The following is a 13,967-nucleotide window of genomic DNA, read 5'->3' as shown; positions in this document are numbered from 1 at the left end:
TTTCTCTCAGAATTGTTGGTCAGGCAGTAAAGCTGTTCAATACCAATTTGATGTGTAGTTTTGACTTTTTAAAATAGGAGTTTTGAAATGACAGAGTAAATATTATTTCATTTACCTTTGGCTTCTATTATTGTTATCATCTTTGAGCTATGTTTTGATCTTTGGTAATTAGTTTGTTAGCAGTTGGTAACATCTACTCCTGACTAGTAAGGCCCGGTATCTAGAAAACTTACACCTAATTGAGATAACACTTCTGTAATTGTAATTATAGATTTTAAATTTGATAGTAGGTTCACTTTCTCCCTATCAGTGTCAGCAGTCAGCACATTAGAGCCCCAAACAGAGATTTTGAGGTGAATTTTTAACAGATGTAATTTTAAGAAAAAATTCATGGGAACAAGTAAAGATTTTTTTAAATTAAGAAATACTCATTCGGAATTTGCTTTAAAGCAAACTGTATGTGTGTGTGTGTGTGTGTGTGTAGTGTGTAGTATATATACACATTTAGTTTTCTTTCTATATGTGTGTGCATTTATAAATATATTTCACTTATGTATAATAAATATGTATAATTTGTTATATATTATTTCACCTAAGTATAATAAATATATACAGTTACATAAAATTCATAGTCTCTCACAGTGTAATATTTGGAACCAGGTTATAGTTGTATACTTAACTTTAAACACCAAGTTTCAAAAGCCCTTTGCTGTCCCCAAACCCTTACCCTGCATTCTCTCTAATAAGTGTCAGTGTTAGCCACTCAGTCGTATCTGACTCTTTGCGACGTCATGGTCTATAACCCACCAGGCTTCTCTGTCCATGGATTTCTCCAGGTAAGAATACTGGAGTGGGTAGACATTCACTTCTCCAGGGGACTGTCCCAACCCAGGGATCAAACCCGGGACTCCTGCATTGCAGGCAGACTCTTTCCCCTTGGAGTCGCCGGGGAAGCCCCAATACTAACAGCTGAAATCACAGTATCACAGCAAGCAGCCTTCACCTACCTGCAAAGATTTCTCCATTGGTCATTATTAGTTCCTGGACATCACCAAATTTATAGACCTTGGGAATGGCTTACAGTTTTTAGAGAGAATGTTCTTTGAGGAAAAGAGAACTGGTTTTAATTTTTTTAGGTGTAGTTCCCATGATCTGAGTTTTCTTTTAGAAAGCAAAATTCTTGGGACTTCCCTGGTGGTCCGTGGTTAGGACTCTGTGTTGTCAATGCAAGAGGCTTGATCCCTGGCCCAGGGAACTAGGATCCCACATGCTGTGTAGTGTGGGCCAAAATAAAAAAAAAATAATTAAGAAAAAAATGAAAGCAAAGTCCTTGAAAAAGAATAGCCAAGAACACTAGATCTCAGACTCTGCCTTGCTTCCAGGTGCCAGCTGTGGTATATTAGGTCTAACTTGTGGCTTTCCTCAGATGTAGGTTATTATTCATAACCTGTTTTTCTCGCTTATTCTTTGTCTTCTCCATAGCTCTGAGGGCTCGTTTTGAAGGAACAATGGATGAACCTTCTTCCTTGGCCAAACCTCTGGAGCTGAACCAGCACTCCCGATTCATAATTGGCTCCGTGTCTGAAGATAACTCGGAGGATGAGATTAGCAACCTGGTGAAGCTCGACCTGCTGGAGGAGAAGGAGGGCTCTCTGTCACCAGCCTCAGTCAGCTCAGACACGCTCTCTGACTTGGGGATCTCGAGCCTCCAGGATGGTTTGGCCTTACACATGAGGTAAGTCAGAGAAGCTGAATATTTTTCTTACTGAACCTGTCCTATTGGTTTCACTGATCTTGTTTTAGGGAGAGCAAGGATATTTTGAGTCAAGATTATTTCCCCTTTTTCTACATCACTGGACTTAAAGTTTTGATGAGTAAGTGGGAGATGATATATTTTGCCTGAGGTGCAGGTTTTTGAAAGCCTCTTTTCCCAAATGTTTCCTCTCACTGTTCTCTTATTCTTACAAGGGGACTTTTAGCAACAAGACTCAGCAAGTGAGGCTGAGGAATTTCAGTCTCTATTACTTGGACTAACATTGTTGTAACTGTCCAATGACTGATAGGACTTTTGCAGGGATGGGCAAACTGGTAGTAATCTTTCTCTGAACTGCTTTATCATGTCAGGAAGTTATATTCTTTTTTTTTTTTTTTTAAATTTATGTTGGCTGTACAGAGTACGGCTCTGGAGCACAAGCGCAGTAGTTGTGGTACACAGGCTTACTTGCCCTTTGGCATGTGGCATCTTCGTTCCCTGACCAGGGATCGAACCCATGTCCTCTGCATTGCAAGGTGGATTCTCAACCACTGGTTCACCAGCGAAGTCCCAAGGCCAGTCTTTATTGAGGAACAAAGGGTTGTTGTAGAACTCTCCTTTTCCTCTAGAAATGCAGTTCTCTGGGTGTAATTGAGAATGTCCATAAATAGTATCACTATATTATTCTTATTTATTGATGTTTGCTTGTACAACCAACATGTGACCTTGTGCTCATTTGCTTTGCATTTCTTGGATTACAGGGTCTGAATTAGTGGTTCTTGGTTTTCACTGTACGTAAGAATCTCTTGGGGAATCTTGAGAAATGAGCCCCATCCCCAGGGATTCTGATTCACTTGATACTGGCTTGGCTTAGAGTTGGGGCATTTCTTTAAGGTATTTGAGTGATTATAACATGGATCCAGGGTTGAGATTATTGGTAAGCTTAGACAAACATAAATTAGGGTGAGTGTTGCTGCTGTTATTATCTTGGTGCTTCCATTATTAATGGCTTGCAAAAGAATTCAGCTCCTTTTCATACACTTAAGAATCAGAATCTGTAGTAAAATAGTATGCTGGATCTGGCTGAATGTGACTGTCCTGTCTTACGGTTATCCCTGGGGATTTGGGGTCCTCGCTTCTGAAAGAGGAAGTAGTGAGTACCAGTGGTCACCCATGTTTGGCTACATGGAGGTCCAAAGAAAAGAGTTATGAAAGTTAATGATGTTTTACTTCACAGATTCCCAGAACTTCAGTGAACCAGAGAGAGAATTTAGACTAATGCCTTTTGTTTAAATTAAATAGATGATAAAATTGAGGACTGAAGAGGGAAAAGAACTTGCCTAAATAGGTAAAAACGGGAATTCAAAGTTAGATGCCCTGATTCCATATCAGTAACTTGTCTCCTCTACTTCCCTGACCATGCAAGTGTTCTAATTATATAGTTCCCACAAAGCTAATTTTTAGGAGCTAGTGAATAGAATATTATATCTAATCTCTGGGCTAAAAAAAGAGGAATGAAAGTCAGTATTTAGTGGCAGGGAAAGGAGGTCAGGTCTTTATCTTTATGTAAACATTTTTTCTTACTTAATTTTCACTTAATGATTGGCCTGAAGGCTAATACTGGTGGATGGCATCTTCCTCCCCGAGGTCATTTGTAGATGTGTAGGGGTTGTGACTCATGGGGTTACTTGCATTTGGAAAACAGAACCAAAGATTCTAAACCTTCTGCCGTGTCCTGGATAATCACACACAACACACTGAGGATGGTTCTCATAATGTCATATTGCTCCTGTTGAGAAACACCGGGAGAAATCTAGATCTTTAAAGACCCACAGCATCTTGAGAAATTTGTCCAGTTTGAGGCCGAGTGAAGCAGACTATCCATTTATTGGGTTAGGAAATTGTGAGTTTGGCAATGGTGAGATAAATACCGTTGTAAGATATTCAGCTGATGATATTACAAGGCAGTTTATGGTTGCCGAATCATTCCCAAAGTTGATGATTCTTACTGCAAAGACTGTGTAGTCAATGATATGAGTGCCTGATAATTTTTTGCATGCCTTGCCATTGCAAAACTCATGCCTGTAGCTCGTGGAGGAACCATGAATTGAAGTGTGATCAGCAGCCTGGGAAGGAGACAGTGCCAGTTCCTGCCTGTTTCTGAGATAGCTAATGTTCCAAGTAGAGGACAGGTTCTCCGTTGATACATTTAAGTCACTTGGGGTAACTTAAGTTGATCCAGATTCACTTTATATATTAGAAAGACTCTGTTCTGCCCTCTGCCACCAATTAAGTACGTGATCGCAGGTAATTTGTGTTACCTCTTTGGACGCATATTCCTAAGCTGTGAAAATGATGACATTGATTCAGATACTCCTTTTCACCCTTTGAACCCAAGGTTAAATAAAGACTGGCTGAGTTTAGGATTAGCTCCCAGAATGAATAGCGTAATCTTTCACAGGTGATATAGATTGAAGAGGCAGGTACATTCTCAGAAGACACTCACTGGCAGTCATCTAAAGCCCAGTGAAATACCTGCCATAGTATAGAATGAGAGTGGGCCCCTCTTTCAAGTTAGGGCTTGATTTTAGGTGCTCAGTGAGAAGGCTGGTGGGTGTGATGAATGGGTAGGCAGGAAAAGGAAACAGACTTTCCCAGAGTTGGAGATGATTTGCATCACATATTCTCTAGTGAAAGATTGGATAAATCACTCTCTAAGCAGACATTTGAAAGTAATACCCTTCGAAAGTAATTATAGCTTGGTGGGTCTATATAGACCTCATGGTAGATAACTGTGCGTTGGCTTTTTCTTTTTAGAGAAGATGAGCTAGGCTATGTGACCTGTATATCAGCTAGGTTGCTCTATTTCTGAACCTCATTAATAGTATTGGACATTTGAGGAGAAAGACCATTAAAGATTGAACATAGGTGTCTCAATTTTGATACCTAATGTATGGTTTGGTGGCATTTAACAGAGGCTCCTGGTTGTATGGATATTGGCATTTTATCTGCTCCTTGTGAAATGCTACTTGAGGTCAGACTGTTCTGCCTACTTACAATGCTATGCAAATCCGGATTGCTCCACCTATCACACTGTCAACCAAACAAAGATTGCAGTCAGTTTTGTCAACTAGTATACTGGTTGAAGTCTGGTTGGAAGAAGATAAGCCCCACAGTTGCATCTTTTACCTCTTAAGGTACTTTGATTTCTTTCCTTCTTTGTGCCAGATCTTGTTTGTAGCATGCAGGATCTTTCATTTGCAGTGTGTGGGATTTCTAGTTGTCGCATGTGGAATCTAGTTCTCTGACCCAAGGATAGAACTAGGGCCCCCAGCATTGGGAGAGCAGAGTCTTAGCCACTGGGCCACCAGGGAAGTGCCGGTATTGTGATTTCTTTAAACCTTTTTTTATCCTATAATTCATGTGTTTGAAATGCCATCTCAATTGTCTCTTAAACTTCTTAAAATGTTTATTCCAAATGTCAAATGGCCAACATTTTATCTATATGAATCAAACCTAATATGTGCTCTTGCCTGGGTTTAAGACAGTAGTTGGTGTTATGGAAGAAGGGGAGAGTCATTAAATTCACTCAGGAAGGTCTCCTTGAAGGTGAGTTATATTCGTTATCACCTTTATGGTCTAGAAAGAAAAGAACTTTACCAGTATCTTAGAAAATTTAGAACTCACATGTGAGATTGCCTATAACATGTTTGACTCTTCAGAAGCATTAAACTAGAGAGTTTTGAAGCTTTTTTTTTTTTTTTAAACTTATTTATTTTTGGCTGCCTAGGGTCTCAGTTGTGGCACACAGGTTTAGTTGGCCAGTGGCCTGTGGGATCTTGGTTCCCCTTCCAGGGATCGAATCCGTATCATCGCGTGCTTGACTATTACATGTCGAACTCTCTGACATACTTTACGTGGGGTGTCACAATTAATCTCCATGAGCCAAATAATGTTACTTTTATGACCCACCATTTAGGGTGGGGAATTGAGACACAGGTTAAGTAACATGCTGGAGGTCACAGAGCACATTGTGTATGGAATTCAGTCAGAGCTCATACTGTTAGCCACTAGACCTAACTCACACCTTGGGTGTCATAGATATGTTGGTGTTCTCTGAGCAGTTTTCCTCTGATTAAATGTCAGCCTTATTTAAAAGAGACAGAAGTTGGAAATATATACACACATATATATATGTATTTGATATTTACTTATTTGTGGCTCACTGGCTCTTCGTTTCTGTGCCCAGGCTTTCTCTAGTTGCAGCGAGCAGGGGCTCCTCTTTGCTGTGCTGCACCGACTTCTCATTATAGTGACTTCTGTTGCAGAGCACGTGCTCTAGAGTGCTGACTCAGTAGTTATAGCACATGGGCTTAGTTGCTCCATGACACGTGGGATCTTAGTTCCCAGACCAGGGATTGAACACCTGTCCCCTGCCCTGCAAGGCAGATTCTTAACCCCTGGACAGCCAGGGAAGTCCTAGAAAAAAAATATTTTCAAAGAATGCTTTATCAAAGAAGCAGTAAGAAAAATTAAAAACAAAATACAAGAAAGCAAAAATAAATCCTTGTTTATCCATCACCCAGAGATAACTCCTGCTCACACCCTGTTGTATAGTCTTCTGAGTCCTTATCTGTGCACATGGGCACATTGCATTTCTCACTACTGAAATGAGATCATCCAGTACACACTGTTTGACAATCTCTGTTTTTGTCAAAAGTTTCCACTTTTGTATTTCAATATATTTTCATCTCATCTCATATGTACGTCATATTAAAGTTTCTTCAGTTGACTCCAAAATCCTGGTTCATCCAAACTGGTACCCAGTCTAGGACCATGCATGTGTGTATGTGCACGCACTAAGTCACTTCAGTTGTGTCTGACTTTTTTGTGACCCTATGGATTGTAGCCCACCAGGCTCCTCTGTCCATGGATTCTTCAGGCAAGAATATTAGAGTGGGTTGCCTGCCCTCCTCCAGGAGGGGATCTTCTTGACCCAGGGATTGAACCAGTGTCTCTGCATCGATAGGCAGGTTCTTTACCACTAGCGCCCCCTGGGAAGCCCCTATGACCATACATTGTATATTGTATTCCTTAAATTTCTTAATCTATCTTGTTACCTTCCCTGCTTTTTGGAGACAGTGATTAGTGACTTGTTGAAAAAGAAGATAGCAAATTATCAGAATACATTATAACATTAGGATCTCTTAGGTGCTTCAGTAGGCTTTCTTTTCCCACATGCCCCTTAATTGGTGGTCTTCTGCAAGGCTTTCTGGCTTCAGCCCTCTTCTTTTTTTTTTTTTTTTGGTAACTTTTAATTTTATATTGAAGTATAGCCATTTAACAATGTGATAGTTTCGGGTGAACAACAAAGGGACTCAGCCATAATATACATGAATCCTCCCTCCCCCAAACTTCCCTTCCTTCCAGGCTTCCACATAACATTGAGCAGAGTCCCCTGTGCCCTACCAACAGTAGGTCCTTGTTGGTTATCCATTTTAAATGTTGCAATGTGTACATGTTGGTCCCAAACTCCCTAAATAGCCCTGACCCCCATTTTTCCCCCATGCCTGCTGTAAACCCCTGTTCTTATACTATATCCTCTCCCTAGGGCTGTCTTAATTAATGGCATAGCCATTTCTCTGGTCTTCCAAGCTATCCCTCATTCCTAATTACAGATTCTTTTTCACACTATCCCCTAATAATTTTTTAAAAATTTATTTATTGTTTAATTGAAGGATAATTGCTTTACAGAATTTTGTTGTTTTCTGTCAAACAGCCCCTAATAATTCTTGAATCCGTCCCCTTCTTTCCATTGTTACTGCCATCGCTCTTGTTCTTATTTCTTAAGACAGTAGTGTTTTAGCTTTTTCTTCGGTCTCTTTCCCCCTTCAGTGGAAGTGCCACACGGTCATTGCGATCTTTCTGATGTAAACTGATCATCTTACAGCACTATTCACTGGGTCCCTGTTACATATGACTTTCTAGCCACATATTGGGCTGCAGTCCTAATGTTATTTGTAATATGACAGCTATAATCATTATTACGGCGGGCTTAATGAGATCTGTTACGTCTCAGAGATGTTTGAACTAGGTTTTGAAGGATGAACATAAAACAGACAAGCTAACAGGTAGGTTTGTGTGTAGGAGGAAGGGTAGAGATGGTGGGGTTGACAACGTGTGTAAAGGTACCAGATTGTGAAAACATCTAGCATGTTCAGGCAGTTATAAGACATTGAGTAGTACTGGAATATAAGGGGGACAGGGTGGTTAGTGCAATGGAAGAAGAGGTTGGTAAGACAGAGGTCAGATCAATAAGGACCGTGTATGTCACACTAAGACATGTGCAAAATGGAACACAGTATTGAGGTTTGACTGTGAAATAGAATCACGTGCAGAGCTTTAAAGAAATAGGGATTCCTGAGCCCTGTCCCAGACTAATTAAGTTACAGTCTCTGGTCTTCTGCTACTCTCCAGGTGAGTCTGATCTGAAACCTGAGCTGAGAACTACTTTCTCAGAGTTTAGAGCAATGCCGGGGGTATAGTATATGCTTAATAAAGTTTGTTGCATTGAAATTAAAGTTGTGCAAGTAGATTGGATCATTATGAGGAAGAGGAGATAGGCAGAAGGGAAATGTATCTTAAGGAACTGTCTACCTTTTGATGAGAGGAGGAGGAAAAAGGGGACAAGGAAATGATTAGTGAGGTGGAAGGAGAACCATGGGGAAGATAATTTAAAGGTAGAAGACGTAGCGTGAAGTGGTGAATGGTGATGGAAGCTGGAGAGAAAGCACCAGGGAGTGAGTTGGAGAGCTTGAGATGAACAGCTTTAGCAGATGGCAAGAGATTAAGCAGTGAACAAATGGTGAAAGAGCAGGAATTTCAACAGTTCGACTCTTACGAAGTTGATGGCAAGGAAGAGAAGACAGCAGTTACTCGAGGGCATCATCGAATCTGCTCGCTTGCCTGCCCTCCCACTGGAGTCCTCCCACTTCCCTTCCCACTATCTCCCCTCTCCCTCTCTTTCCTTCTCCTGCCCCAACCCTCTCTCAGGTTTTCTTGTTGGAATGCTCTTCCCCTGACTGTTGAAATTCCTTTCACACTTTGGAGACTTTAAGTTTCAAGGTTCTTCTCAAGCGCTGCCTGGGCTGTGAAATTCTTCTTGTTCTTTCTCCTATTTTGATATTCTCTTCTGGTAATTTGGCCTTCCAGTTTCTATACATGTCAGTTGAGTTTTTCGATTGTGTTATTTTTCTGTATTCTTGATGATTTTTTGCCTAATTGTTCTCTGTTGCTGAAAGAAGAATGTTAATTAATCTCACTGCTGGAATCCTATAAATCGGTAAGAAAAAGATGTTTCAATGTCTTTTGAAGACATTTCAATCCAATAAAAATATAGGGAAAAGACTTGAACTTCAGAAAAGAAGATACCCAGCCGGCAAATAAGCTTATGAAAAGGTGTTTAATATTATCGGTCATCTGGGATTTGCAAATTAGAAATCACAGTGAATTAATTGCCATCCCAAAAGGCCAAAATTAAAAAACTGGCCATGTCAAGTGTTAGCAAGGGTGTGAGATACATGTATGTATGTGAAAGTCTCACACATAGCTGATGGAAATAAAAGTTGGCACAACCACTTTGGGGTAGTATCTTTTACAGTAAACATACATACTCTATCAATAAGCAAAGCCATTCCTGGCTATTTGTCCAAAAGAAATGTGTGCATTTGTCCACCAGAAACCAAGTACAAGTCTAATCAAAATTTGTAAGTAACACGGATGTCCATCAGTTGAATAAATAGATAAATCATGCAGTAGTCACTCAGTGTCCTGTTAGACACAGTGAAACCCAAGTACTGCTATGCCACATCATGGGTGGATTTCATGAGCATAATGTTGATCAGATACATGCAGTAGGACAGCATACATATGAAGTTCAGAAGTAGGCAAAACTGATTGATGGTGATAGCAGTCAGAATAGTGTTTACACTGGGGAAGATGTTGACTGGGAAGAAAGCACACTGGATCCTTCTGAGACTCTGGAAATGACCTGTACCCTAATGGAGTGGTTGGTTATTTGTGTATATGTATGTGAAATTAACTAAATGTGTTATTAAGACTTTGGCACTTTATTCTGTGACGTTACATTTCAAGAGTAAATAAAACAAGCAGGACTTCCAGCTGTAACTGAGTGAGGAGATGAACAAATCCTTAACACCAAAAAGCAGCTCTAAATCTTGACAAAACCATTTCAGCCTTCAGATCAACTGTAAAGCATACAACAGTCTGAGAAAAGTTTATGTTTGAAAAGCTGCTGAAATTCCATAAGAACAGTAGGCGTCTGTGGTGTTTTTGCCAGGAGTATTCCTATTCCCTGCCCTCAGCTTGGTTGGCATGGAGGTTTTGCTGCTGTGGGTGTGCCCTGAGGATGGGTGTTGGTGTTGCTGCAGTTGAAGGGAGCATATTCCTTTTGAGTAGTAGGTGGTACCCTGCTCTCAGTGACGATCCCTGCAGCAGAAGAGAGAGGGGGGCCACCGGCTCTCCTAGCTTGAGGTGTGTTTGTGGTTGGGATAAGCATATTGCTGGTTGAGGCTGCATGCCTGCACAGAGTAGGCGTGATAAGGCTCAGCAGAAAGCGGAAGCCAGGCTGTAACTTGAAAATGTCCTGAACTTTGAATGTGCTACTCTACTGCATACACGGGCACATGGACAGGATGCAAAAGCCTTACTTTTGGCTTCAGGTGTTTGCGTGTAACCACTGCCTAAACACTGACTGATTAAGTTTTACAAGTAGAGAAGTAATCCCTAGAAAGGAGGTTCAAACATAAAAACATGCACAAAATGAACGGAGACAGTAACGACTACACTTTTGAGAGAGGCAGATCTCACAGATTTAGCCTAGGCAAATTATTAAACCAAGAAAGAAAAACCAGTGAGCAAACATTAGTAACAGCAGCAGTCTTCATGGGTGAAAGAAATCAGAATCCATACTTGCTACAATAAAGTATTTAGTATGGTAAAAGTCATAGAGACATGAAATGGGCAAGTGTAGGGCATATTTAGAAAAAAAAATCAACACAAACTGTCTCTGAGCATTTAGATGCTGGATTAGCAGACAAGTCTTCAAAGCAACTATCATAAATGTATTCAAAGAACTAAAGGAAAACATGTTTAAAGAATTTGTTAAAAGTATGACAACAATAAATCAATAAATAATATTTTCAATAAGGAGAGAGAAATAAGAAGCAAATGTCACCAGAGGATGTACAGATGGCAAATAAAGATGTGAAAAGATGTTTTAAATCACTAGCTGTTAGGGAAGTACAAATTAAGACAGTAAGATACTAGTATACAACTGTCAGAGTGCCTAAAATAAAGTTAAGTGACAACCCCAAATGTTTGCAAGAATATGGAATAATTGGATCTTCTGTGGGTAGTTGGTGGGAATGTAAATGAATGTAAATTGTTTTCTAGCCAGTCTGGAAAATAATTTGGAAATTTCTTCTAAAACTAAATATTTGCCATATGATCCAATAATTTCACTCCTAATTACCTATGAGAAATGAAAGCATATGTTCCCTTAAAAACTTGTATGTGAATATTCACAGCAACATTACTCATAATAACTACCTAGTGGAAACAACCCAATACCCATCAATTGATAAATGGATAATCAAAATGTGGTATGTCCACACAGTGGAAAGTTTTCTATAAAGCGAAATGAAGTATGGATACATGTTATAACATGAAAGCATTGTGCTGAGTGAGAGAAGCCACACATGCTATCATCCCATTTATACATCCGGAATAGGCAAATCTATAAAGATGGAAAGTAGATTAGTCATTGCTTAGAACTGGGGAGTGGTTTGAGGGAAATTCGGACTGACTGCTGCTGAGTATAGGGTTTCTTTGGCGGGTGATGAAAATGTTCTAAAATGGACTGTGCTGATGGTTTGCAACTCTGTGACTATAATAAAAGCCATTGAATTATACACCTTAAATGGCTGAAATATATGGTATGTGAATTATATCTCAATAAAGTTAAGGATTTTTAAATGGGTATAAGATCCATATACAAAAATTAGTTGCATTTCTATGTACTAGCTAGCAATGAGCAAGCAAAAAAAAAACTGAAATAATTTTATTCAGAATGGCATCAAAAAGAATAAAATACTTAGGAATCAAATTTAACAAAAAAGCATAAGACTTGTAACTTAAAATTATGTTACATTGCTGAGAGAAATTAAAGTCTGCTGCTACTGCTGTTTAGTCACTAAATCATATCCGATTCTTTCTCAGCCCCATGGATGTAGCCCACCAGGCTCCTCTGTCCATGGGATTTCCCAGGCGAGAATACTGGAGTGAGTTGCCATTTCCTTCTCTCTCCAGGGGATCTTCCCGACCCAGGGACTGAAACTATGTCTCCTGCTTGGCAGGTGAATTCTTTACCCCTGAGCCACCTGGGAAGCCCAGTTGAAGTCCGAATATACACATACCTTTTTAAGATTGTGCTCATTTTATTGTGCTACATAGATAATTGCATTTTACAATGTGAAGGTTTGTGGCAACCCTGCATTATCAGATGATGGTTAGCAATTTTTTGCAATACATTTTTAAAAAATTAAGGTATGTACATTTTTTTCTGTGGACATGATACTATTTTTGCACACTTAATGACTACAGTATAGAGTAAACATAATTTTTCTATGCACCGGGAAACCAAAAAATTATTGTGACTCTCTTTATTGCAGTATTCACTTTATTGTGGTGGTCTGGAACCAGATTCTCAGTATCTCTGAGGTCTGCCTGTAAATGAAGAGGCAGTTCATGTTTGGGGATTGGAAAACTCAGTATTGTCAAAGTGATGATTTTCCCCTAAACTGATCTATAAACTCACAGTTCAGGCAAAATCCCAGCAGGCTCTTTTTTTCTTTTTAGACTTTGACAAATTTGTCTTAGAATTTACATGGAAACCCAAAGGACCTGGAATAGACAAAACAGCTATGGAAAAGGAGAGCAAAAATTGGAAGACTTATATTACCTGATTTCAAAAACCTACTGCAAAGTCGTAGTTATCAAGCCTTTGTGGCATTGCTACAGGGGGAGGCATATAGATGAGTGAAGCACTTCGTGTCCACAGCTAAACCTTTTATCTTATTTGTTTATTTGGCCGCATTGGGCCTTAGTTGTCACACACAAGATCTTTGTTGCGTCATTCGGGATCTTTCATTATGGCTTACGGATTCTCTCGTCGCAGCGTGTGGGCTCCAGAGCACATGGGTTTCAGTGGTTGTGATACTTGGACTCTCTAGTTGTGGCACAGGGGCTCTGGAGTGTGGGCTCAGTAGTGGCAGCGTGTGAGCTTAGTTGCTTTGTGGCATGTGGATCTTAGTTCCCTAACCAGGGATCAACCCTGAGTCCTCTGCCTTGCAAGGTGGATGCTTAACCACTAGAGCACCAGGGAAGTTCCACAGCTAAACCTTTTAATATACATGGCCAGTTGATCCTATTCTTCTTTTTTTTTTTTCCAATATTCATTTATCTGGCTTTGCCATCGTAGTTGTGGTATGTGTGGTCTTCCATTTTCATTGCCGGGCTCTTTGGTTGCAGCATGCAAACTCTTAGCTGTGGCGTGTGAGATCTAGTACCATATGTGTGTGTGTGTGTGTGTGTGTGTGTGTGTGTGTGTGTGTGAGATCTAGTACCATGTGTGTCTGTGTGTCTGTGTGTGAGATCTAGTACCGTGTGTGTGTGTGTGTGTGTGTGTGATCTAGTACCATGTGTGTCTGTGTGTCTGTGTGTGAGATCTAGTACCATATGTGTGTGTGTGTGTGTGAGATCTAGTACCGTGTGTGTCTGTGTGTCTGTGTGTCTGTGTGTGATCTAGTACCGTGTGTGTGTGTGTGAGATCTAGTACCGTGTGTGTGTGTGTGTGTGTGTGTGTGTGCGTGTGCGTGTGTGTGCGCGCGCGCGCGCACTCAATCGTATCAGATTCTTTGTGACCACCTGGACTGTAGCCCATCAGGCTCCTCTGTCAATGGAATTTCCCAGGCGAGAATACCGGAGTGGGTTGCCGTTTCCTAGTTCCCTGACCAGGGATCAAACCCAGCTACCCCCCACCCCCACCCCCCACCCCCCCAGCTTGGGAGCATAGAATCTCAGCCCCTGGAACAGGAGGGAAGTCCCTAACAGCAGACTGATTTTCCAAAGAGGT

The 13,967-nt window shown here is 40.4% G+C and overlaps 1 protein-coding gene across 1 annotated transcript in view; it reads left to right on the top strand.

Annotated features, from left to right (window-relative positions):
- The first annotated feature begins 1,493 nt into the window (after positions 1-1,493).
- The window catches only part of ACACA (acetyl-CoA carboxylase alpha), a 214,412-nt gene continuing 201,938 nt past the window's right edge, over positions 1,494-13,967 (top strand). The window contains exon 1 of the mRNA XM_068978814.1: positions 1,494-1,735. Within this exon, the coding sequence (XP_068834915.1) occupies positions 1,509-1,735 (227 nt within the window). The 5' untranslated portion in view covers positions 1,494-1,508. The remainder of the gene's footprint in view (positions 1,736-13,967) is intronic.

Source organism: Capricornis sumatraensis, chromosome 8 (assembly GCF_032405125.1).
Source record: "Capricornis sumatraensis isolate serow.1 chromosome 8, serow.2, whole genome shotgun sequence".
In the NCBI taxonomy this organism is placed as follows: domain Eukaryota; kingdom Metazoa; phylum Chordata; class Mammalia; order Artiodactyla; family Bovidae; genus Capricornis; species Capricornis sumatraensis.
Note: the sequence above shows the minus strand (reverse complement) of the source record. Positions and strands in the feature narration are given on the sequence as shown.